The sequence below is a fragment of the Asparagus officinalis genome, unplaced genomic scaffold (assembly GCF_001876935.1).
Source record: "Asparagus officinalis unplaced genomic scaffold, Aspof.V1 AsparagusV1_Un53, whole genome shotgun sequence".
NCBI lineage: Eukaryota > Viridiplantae > Streptophyta > Magnoliopsida > Asparagales > Asparagaceae > Asparagus > Asparagus officinalis.
The window spans coordinates 410,147-420,517 of NW_017972319.1; the positions used below are offsets into that span (position 1 = coordinate 410,147).

At 38.5% G+C, this 10,371-nt stretch overlaps 1 protein-coding gene across 1 annotated transcript in view; it reads left to right on the forward strand.

The window, feature by feature from the left end:
* LOC109827140 (alpha-L-arabinofuranosidase 1-like) overlaps window positions 1-5,432 on the forward strand; it is an 8,506-nt gene extending 3,074 nt beyond the window's left edge. The window contains exons 7-18 of the mRNA XM_020394102.1: window positions 86-155; window positions 1,129-1,274; window positions 1,382-1,427; window positions 1,509-1,561; window positions 1,725-1,869; window positions 2,267-2,385; window positions 2,512-2,583; window positions 3,011-3,114; window positions 3,784-3,840; window positions 3,990-4,188; window positions 4,753-4,896; window positions 5,134-5,432. Coding sequence (XP_020249691.1) covers window positions 86-155; window positions 1,129-1,274; window positions 1,382-1,427; window positions 1,509-1,561; window positions 1,725-1,869; window positions 2,267-2,385; window positions 2,512-2,583; window positions 3,011-3,114; window positions 3,784-3,840; window positions 3,990-4,188; window positions 4,753-4,896; window positions 5,134-5,256 — 1,278 coding nt within the window. The 3' untranslated portion in view covers window positions 5,257-5,432. The remainder of the gene's footprint in view (window positions 1-85; window positions 156-1,128; window positions 1,275-1,381; window positions 1,428-1,508; window positions 1,562-1,724; window positions 1,870-2,266; window positions 2,386-2,511; window positions 2,584-3,010; window positions 3,115-3,783; window positions 3,841-3,989; window positions 4,189-4,752; window positions 4,897-5,133) is intronic.
* The last annotated feature ends 4,939 nt before the right edge of the window (window positions 5,433-10,371 follow it).

The following is a 10,371-nucleotide window of genomic DNA, read 5'->3' on the forward strand; positions in this document are numbered from 1 at the left end:
CTCGCTGTGTTTTTTGAGAGTTTGTTTCTATTTGATTTTACTCGGAGAAGCATGACACTTATTTGCTTCTTTCCCTCTATTGCAGGGACATGGTTTTAGGATGGATCTTGTCTCTATGCTAGAAAATATAAAACCTCGGTATCTCAGATTTCCAGGTATGTGTTAAACATTCTTGCATTATATAACTTATGAACAAGGTCAAGGCTTATGAGAAATTACCAGATAAACTGAAATTTTCAATCTCAGGTTACATATATGATGGTGAAAACATATCACAACTCTTGCCCAAATTTTTGGGTCCCTTGATTATGTTTTTTTTATTAGATTCTTTTTGGTTTGACTGTGAGAATTGGTTATCCATATGGCAAGATCTTAAATTGTTTCTCATATATTATTGCTTCCAAGAACTACCAGCTATACTTTAACAGAGAAGTATTCAATTATTGAAGAGATGATCCTCGGTATATAGCTTTCCATCTTGTGAATTGAATCGAAGAATATAATTCATCTAGTAGACCCCACCAAGTTGGGAGGAAGGCTATGTTGTTGTCGTTGTTGTCGTATGACAATTTGTTCACATGTGAGGCATTAGGTTTCTAAGGGTTTGTTTGGGTAGGAGAAGATGGAACCTCATGTTGTTCCAGCTCCATTAAAAAAATTTTTTTTGGTCAGATGATGTTGCAACACCAAAAATAGGGGGATTGCTCCAATACTCAAATTCAAGTGTGCCAACAACAGAAGTTGAAACAATATGATGTTGCAAAAGCATTTGTTATTCCACCTACTATTTATATGTATCACCGACTCCTACCCAAGATCTCAACATCTCAGTTCTATTTTTGTCTAATTCTAGACCGAATGAGCCTATAATGTGGAAAGCAAGTGAATTAGATCTTATAAAATTCGAAGCTATTTTTTATAAGTTTGTAATAGAATTCTATTGTCTAATCAATTTAGGTACTGCTACATATTGTATGATGGAGCCTCTTCATTCTTGTTAGGCACTGTACCTAAACAATATTAAAATTTAAAGGCTTTTCATTTAAGTGTTAGGATAATTTTTATGCAAAATATGGTCAGACTCATAGCAGAAGTTCACTACTCTCAATTTTTCGATAACTTTTACAGGTGGTAGCTATGTTGAAGGTGGGTGGCTAAGAAATGCTTTTCGATGGAAGGAAACAGTTGGTCCCTGGGAAGAGAGGCCGGGTCACTTTGGTGATATTTGGCTGTATTGGACTGACGATGGCCTTGGATTTTTTGAATTTCTTCAAGTAGATATCTGATTTTTTAAAATGTTATTTGTCTAAACGTAATTTCCTACCATGAATTTACCAAGAATGATTTTTTTGCTGATAGTGATAGTTATTGCTTCTCTCAGCTCGCAGAGGACCTAGCTGCTGCTCCAGTTTGGGTGATTAATAATGGTAATATCCATCACCTTAACAAGCTATAGTTTATTGTTACAATTTTTTCGCTGTCTCATACAATCCCTCGCATTACTACAGGAATCAGCCATAATGATCATGTTGATTCGTCCGGCATCTTACCATTTGTACAGGCATGTCTAACTGGCAAACTTCTGTCCATTTTGACTACTATCAAACATACAAGTTGTTTAATAGTACTCATTATGGATAAAAAAAATTCGTTAAACAACTATTTGTACAATTCAATAGCAAGTTAGAACGGACTAATATGCAATATTTTCACGCTTCACTTAGGATATTCTTGATGGCATAGAGTTTGCTCGGGGTGATCCTGACACCAAGTGGGGATCCATTCGAGCGACAATGGGCCATCCGAAACCTTTTCAACTAAATCATGTTGCAATCGGAAATGAAGACTGTTGGCGAGGAAATTACCGAGGTTTGTCTCTTAAATGTTTTTAAATCTTGATGCGGTGCATGGATAATGTCACAATTACTTGTATATAGATATATAAATATTCATGTCCTCAGAATACATTTCTTCTGAGTTCCTACTCCTCTTTCAGCCTGCTGTCGTTTCTTGTTGGCGTCGGTTTAAATGTCATGTTGTATAGTTTTGGCTCGTGCTATGTAAATAACATCTGTTTTGATAAGTTTAGTTCAATAAGGTATTAGTATGGATTGGTATTCATTTGTGAATCCTTTTCATTTATCTTGAGGTCACTATTGCATCTAAATTTGCATTTTGGTTGAAGATATCCAATGCATTCACAAGTATTATTCAACTGATGGACACAAATCAGTTTGCTGACATGCATTACTTTCTATTTGAACAGGAAACTATCTCAAGTTCTACAATGGGATTAAAGCTATTTATCCTGACATCAAAATCATTTCCAATTGCGACGGATCTTCTCACCAATTAGATCATCCTGCAGATCTTTACGATTTCCATGTAAGCGCTAATGCTAGCACTCCGTCTACCAACCTTTTGAATATTTGCATTTAATTTCTTTAGTCCCGCACTTTTAGCATTATCACTTCATTATTAGCAAGGATAACGATCCCACTCCCTGGATAGGTTTATACATCTGCCGCCAACATGTTCTCCATGGTTCATCAATTTGACAGTGCTTCGCGTTCTGGACCAAAGGTACAGTTTGAATAGAGCTGAAGCCATGGGCTCTGTATTAATTTTTATAGGGCCTTTTGTATACATACTCCTTAAATCATGTATATTTTCAAAACTATCCCCCAAATCTCAGTATACAAAAGTACTCCCTGATCATCATCAGAAAAAAAAAACCCAGATCAACAAATCATCAACCTTTTTGGATACAGTGAGTCAAATTGACTATTTTGTAGATAGTTGTACGTCATATTTAGAAATTCGCTAATCGAAGTTAGTGATTTGTTGATTTGGGTTTTTTTTACCAAAGTTTATGATTTGGGGGTCCTTTTGCAAATGTTGAGATTTGTGGGGTAGTTTTGCGAGTAAGCATGATTTAAGGGGTACATATACAAAATACCCTTATGGATACCAGATACTGCTTAGTTCTAAATCTATGACACACTGCCAGGCTTTTGTTAGTGAGTATGCTGTGCACGGAGGGGATGCTGGCTCCGGAAGCCTTTTAGCAGCACTAGCAGAAGCTGCTTTTCTTATTGGTCTTGAAAAGAACAGGTTCCTTTTCCTATATTCCTACTATAACAGGTCTACGTACTGATCGTTCTCTATCATCACAAAATATTAATTTAGAGCATACAACAGTATGTGAAACTTCTCATGGCGGAGGCGTGTCTTTATAAGATCGGTAGCTGGTTGTCAAGTTTATTCGTATTTTCTGGTTTCTTTAGCGCGTGTAATCTTACTCAAATGAAACGATCGTGGTGTCCCATGCAGAGTAATTTTCTTTAAATTTGCACAAAAAGAATTGTATTCGTAACTCATGTATCAGCTCGTATGGATACTTATAGACTGCAATTTTACTTCGGATCCAGTCATCCCTTGGAGTTTTACCTCGCAAACCCTTAAGCATCATTTGGAAGGTAGGAGCCAGCTCCTTAGTTTTCTCTCTATAAGTTGATAAAATATGTGTTATGTTCTTTTAGAAAAAAATTTATGACCATTAAAAAAAATCATGGATGGAGTATTAGTGGGCACTGATCCGAATTCTTATTTAAGCTGTATTGGTAAGGAACTGACAGTTCCCTTAACATAAGGCACAGGTTCTCATTGTGTCTGCATGTTTATTCTTTTCACTGAAGTCATGCTTTTTCTTGGGTATATACATATATATTCTGCAAATTAATGCTTGTTACTGTTCATTTGATTTTCTTTCTTATCATGTAGCGATGCTGTTGAGATGGCTAGCTATGCACCTTTGTTTGTCAACGCCAATGACCGACGGTAAATTCTCTCTTTAATTTTTCATTTATTTAATGAGAAATCATTTGACTCTGAATTCTTGCCTTCTAACTTGTTATGCTATTATTATTATTATTAACTCTTTCCTGCTCATAATGAATTTTAACAAATTTGAAGTTTTTTATGTTCAGGTTTAGCCCAGATGCCATTGTGTTTAACTCATGGCAGCATTATGGAACTCCAAGCTACTGGATGCAACAATTTTTCAGGGAATCAGGGGGGGCTATTTTCCATCCTACTACTGTAGAAGCCGGCTCCTCGAGTTTATTGGTTGCATCTGCAATTACTTGGCAAAATCCGAAAAACAGCAACACTTACCTGAAGATAAAGGTTCTCTCATTCCTTTGATTTGTTTATGTAGGCCATGCATTTTTTTTTTACATATAAATAATGGTGTGAATAAGCCTTGCACGTTTCATTCTTGAGAGTTTAGACACTTTCAGCTGCAAAAACGAAAAAAAAAATGTCTCCAAGCCTTACAAAAGTTAAAGAAATATCAATATACCACAAATGATAACCAAAAAAAAAGTAATAACAATAATAATAATAAATTGTTCTGAACTGACAAACCCAAAATCCAGGCGGATTTGATCTACAAAAAATAAATCAGTGTGTGTCCTCCATATCAGTGTTTTGTTGTCTCCGCGGTCATCATCGTCAGTTGGAATATTGTAGCGTAGAATTATATGATTTTGGCTAGCTTCATTTTCAATTGCTTTCCATACCTTGGTTGATTTATATTCACCTCCTAACTAATCAATACCCGGTCGTTTACCCTTTTATCTGTCAACGCTTTTCCTGCGACAACTTCGTGTTTTTCTTTTTTTTTTTTTTTTGGTTCTTTCATGTTTTCACTGATACACTGTTTCACAAACTTTTTTCCTTTTCTTGCAGATTGTCAATTTTGGGAGTGATGTCGTGAATCTTAAGATCTCAATGAATGGATTACAAAATCGTGTCTCCTCTTCAGGATCAATCAAGACTGTACTCACATCTGGTAATTTGAAGGATGAAAATTCCTTCAGTACACCTAAAAAGGTAATTTATGAAACAAAATGCCTTCTTAATTGTTTTTTCTTTTGTTTTTTCTTCCGAGGTAGGAAACCAATTGCTTAAATAATAATGACAATGTCTGAGAACTGTTTTTCTGATATCTATGCTCATTTAGTGTTATTGATTTTCTTTTTTTTTTTTTTTTTTTTAGGAACTGTTTTTCTGATATCTATGCTCATTTAGTGTTATTGATTTTCTTTTTTTTTTTTTTTTTTTTTGTAGGTAGTACCGGTATCCAGTGTTATTTCAAATGCAGGATCTAATATGGACGCCATTATATCTGCACATTCTGTAACTTCATTCGACCTACTACTTGCTCCAGCACATTCCAGGTCTACAATTTAAAAAATATATAAATAGAAAGCTAAAGAATCGCAAACACTGAAAAAATAAAAGATAAGAAAGCAACCAGCTAAAGAGTACAATAAAAGACTGGTTTGTACATATACATTTCTATCAATAAAACCACGAATTTGGATTGTTTAGATTGAACAGTATAATGCGAAGTTGTTATATGTCAATTCCTTTTTCGGTTGGATGCTGTTGTTTGTTGAAGATTCTATTCTTTATTGCGTTCTATCATGTCCATAAGTTGTAGGACAGTAAAATTTTTTTTATCAAACTCTGCCACAAGAACGTTTCCTAGAAAATATATGCTAATAATATAAAGATTAAGTTTGTATCTTTCTAAAAAATATAAACTCACTACTCTCCATGTAGCTTCTCTCTTTGTAAATTTTAGTATTTTTTATATTGTTCTTATCCCTTTTATATTCTATTAACTTTTAAGGGCTGAGGATTATTTTGACTTTTTTGGTCACGTAGAGTGTTAGGCACATTAAAACTTAGTGATGTTATTTTGGGAGATTAAAAAGGAAATATCTTTAAGGTTATTAAAAAAATTTAAATTTCTTTAAGTTCAGAGATTTTGTGGAATAAAGAAGTTCAGATGGTTAATGTGCAAAGCCCCTCAAACTTAAGAGAGTTTTGCGCAATAAAAATATTTAAGAGGAGCTATCTCAAAATGACCAAACTTAAGGGGCATTTTCCCATGAATATGTTGGATTTTTTTTAAGAAAATGCTAAGCGTACTACTCCCCTTATACCACTTTGGCACTACTATTCAAAAAAAAGTGCGGTCGTGGTGACTCACCACTTGAAAATTATAGTGGTGAGTCATCATCACCCCACTTTTTTATGAGTGGTAGTGTCAAAGTAGTGCAAATGGTGTAGTACACTTGTCATTACACTTGTCACTACTCAATTTCATAACTTTGTATCGGGAAGTGGATTCACAATTATAAAATTTTGGATTTTCATCCGACACGCTCTTTGATGAGAAGGGAGAAGATGGGAGAATTGTTTTCGTACTGATGATGAAAATGGTTACATGTATATATATACATCAATAATGCAATAATGCAAGAATCATCTAAACTAGGAAAATATATAAAAAGATATCAACACAAATATTTGACCAAATCCTTAAATTGATTGTGCCTAATCAACCAGCTTTTGTTTCCTTCTTTGGATGGATTTGATATCTCAATCAATCAGCACAATATTTGATCAAATCCTTAATTGATGTTGCTAGCTATTGTTGCCTGCTTTGGATGGATTTGATATCTCTATCATGCCCCCGCAAGATGGACGGCCTACGGGTAAGTCCAATCTTGGTCTGGAGAAGTTGAAATCGTTGACGAGAGAGAGGTTTAGTGAGGGCATCAGCAAGTTGATCAGTTGAGGAGACGTGAGCAACACGAAGCAATCCATTTTGAACACGTTCTCGGATGAAGTGATAATCGAGAGCCACATGCTTCATACGAGAGTGAAAAACGGGGTTGGCCCAGAGGTTAGTTGCACCAACATTGTCACAATAAATGACTGGTTGATGTGGAATGGTAACACCCAATTCAGTAAGTAGGGAACATATCCAGCTAAGTTCAGCTGTAGTGGCAGCCACAGAGCGATACTCTGCTTCAGTAGAGGAACGTGCAACAGTGCGTTGTTTCTTCGAGCTCCAAGAAACGAGGGATTGACCAAAGTAGATGAGATAAGCACTTGTGGATGTATAATCATCTTTATTGCCAGCCCAGTCTGCATCTGAGAACGCGTGAAGAGTCGTGGTTGATCGGCGATGCAGAGTAATACCATGATCAAGTGTCCCACAGAGATAACGTAAAAGACGCTTGGCCGCTTGCCAATGATCCGTCGTCGGTTGATGCATGAACTATGATAATTTGTTTACTATGTAAGCAATGTACGGCCGCGTGAGTGACAGATATTGAAGGCTGCCAACAAGGGTGCGGTACTCTGTGGGATTGGATAGGGCAGAGCCATGTTGCAAGGTGAGAGAAGGAGTGGTGGCCAGTGGCGTAGTAACAGGTTTGGCCTCAGTCATGCGAAAACGACTAAGAAGATCAATACTGTATTTGCGCTGGCAGAGAAAAAGCCCATTATTGTTAGGCAATACTTCAACACCAAGGAAATAGGATAACTGTCCAAGATCCTTAAGTGAGAAGCGTTGAGACAGATGTTGGATGAACTGATTAGTAGCCTCAGTATTGTTGCCTGTAATAATGATATCATCCACATAAATGAGAAAATAGATGATGGTATGGTTGGCATTAAATATAAAAAGAGATGTGTCCGCATTGGAGTTCACAAATCCGGCAGTGAGAAGAAACTTGCGAAGTTCATGATACCAAGCTCGGGGAGCTTGTTTGAGACCGTAAATGGCCTTACGAAGCTTGCAGACATGATTAGGATAATCTGGATCAATAAAACCCTGTGGTTGAGCCATGAATACATCTTCAGATAAAGTGCCTTGAAGAAAGGCATTGTTGACATCAAGCTGCCGGAGAGGCCAACCGTGGCTAACCGCAATACTGAGGACCAAATGAATAGTGGTTGGTTTGATAACCGGGCTGTATGTGTCATGGAAGTCAACACCTGGACGTTGGTGGAAACCCTTTGCAACTAGGCGAGCCTTGTACTTGTCAACCGAACCATCAGGCAAATACTTGGTGCGAAAGATCCATTTACAGCCAACCAAATTCTTGTTGGGATGGGAAGGAACCAATTCCCACGTACCGTTGTGAACCAGAGCATCATATTCTGTGGACAAGGCCTGTCTCCATTTGGGGTCTTTTAGGGCTTGGTTGACAGTTGTAGGTTCACGGGTATCAATATTCTGGTGGAGTTGGGCTGAGAGATTAAGCTTTTGGATGGGTTTGTGGATATTGTGTTTGGATCGAGTGACAATAACGTGCGGAGGGGTGGCGGTAGGGGAAGCTAGTTGAGTTGTAGTGGAGTGAGTAGATGTAGGTGCGGGCTCATTAGTAGTGGGTGATGATGAGGGGTTAGTAAGGGATTGTAGGGATGTATTTTGGTTAGACGTGGAGGCATGGTCAGTAGCTGAGGATGGTGTAGCAAGAACCCGCAGTGTCATGAGGCCCCATTCAGAGGGGGGGACAGACTTGGAGCACTCATTATCAAATCGAAGGGAAGTAAACGGAAAGACAGATTCGACAAATTTTACATGACGGGACGTGAATATGCGGGTGGTGGACGTGTCAAGGCAGAGATAGGCACTTTGGGTGAGAGAATATCCGATGAAGACACATGGAGATGACCGTGGAGCAAGTTTATGAGGCGTGTAGGGCCGTAACCAGGGATAGCATAGACAGCCGAAGCTACGAAGTTTGGAGTAGTTGGGTGGGGCACCAAAGAGCTTATGATATGGTGAAAGAAGTTGAAGAGTTGGTGTGGGAAGACGATTGATAAGGTATACAGCAGTAGAGAATGCATATGACCAGTAGGTTAAGGGCATGGATGCATGAGTCAGGAGAGACAACCCGGTTTCAACTATGTGACGGTGACGACGTTCTGAGTACCCATTGTGCTCGGGCGTGTGAGGTGGAGAAGTGAGATGGGCAATGCCATTGGTAGCTAGGAAACCTGTAAGAGCTTGATATTCCCCCCCATTGTCAGAGTAAAGTGTAAGAATTTTGCGTTTGAAATGATTTTCAACAAGAGCCTTGAATCGAACGAAAACATCAAACACCTGTGATTTCCGTCTTAGAGGATAAAGCCAGGTGTATTTTGTGAAATGATCGACAAAGACAACATAATACTTGTAACCATCAATTGAAGAGAGAGGAGAAGTCCATACATCAGAGAATAAAATTTCAAGAGGCGATGAGGAAGAGATGGTTGAAACAGAGAATGGTAATTTATGACTTTTATTGCACTGACAAGAATGGCAATGAGAAGTTTTATCAGTGGAACAATCTAATATAAAGGAAGACATAATGTGCTTAAAAATAACTGCAGATGGATGACCTAGTCTATGATGCCATGCGGACGAGGTGGTTTTGACACTAGAAAAGGCAAGAATCGGAGAAGTTGAAGAAGAGGTGACTGCCGGCCACTCATATACACCATCCTTAGTTGGACCCTGCAAAAGAATTGCCCCCGTGCGTAGATCCTTCACAGAAAATGAAGATGGTAAGAATTCAATGGATGTGTTATTAGTACGACAAAATTAGGATATTGAAATAAGATTCTTTTTCATGGCAGGTACACATAACACATTAGATAAAGTGAAGGATTGAGAGGGAGTTGTAAGAGAGGTTGAACCAGTGTGGGATATAGAGAGTCATGTGCCGTTACTAATAATGATATCATCTGTGCCATCATATGGTGTGTGATAGGAGAGATTCTGGAGATCAGCTGTGACATGATGGGAGGCACCACTGTCGAGAAGCCAAGTAGGACTGGCGGTGTTATCTGCGGTGGCTACATTGGCCCGAGGTTGAGATGGACGCGGCTGCCATGGAGTGTTGGGACGTGGTTGCCATGGGTTTGAGGGACGAGGTTGCCATTGATTCCCTGAGGGCGATGGTACTTGTATATTTGGTTGAACTTGGCGAAAGCTAGGGCAATTAGCAAGTACATGCCCCTTGGTGTTACACCGAACTTGGCGAAAGCTAGGGCAATTAGCAAGTACATGCCCCTTGGTGTTACACCATTGGCAGCGGCCAAGAAACGGACGAGGTGAGACACGCCCATCCGGAGTAGGTTTTTGTTCAACTTGACCAGTCTTCGGAGAGAATGATGAGAAACGGTTGTTGGGGGGCCCAGATTTCTTGGTAAATGTTGGATTAGCCGTGGCAGGAAAATGTGATGGCCCGGTCTTTTGTCGGAGGGTGAGCTCTTTGTTGATGAGTTTTTCATGGAGTTCATCAAACGATATAGTGGTCTCACGACCATTAACAGCATCAATAACAGATTGATATTCATCATCAAGACCGTCGAGAATTTTTTCAATGAGATCTTCTTGGTCTAAAGGTTTGCCGAGAGCTGCAAGTTCATCGGCACGAGTTTTGATAGACTGCATGTAATCAGATATAGTTTGTGCACCCTTGGTGATTTGTTTGAGTTGATCTTTAATTTGTT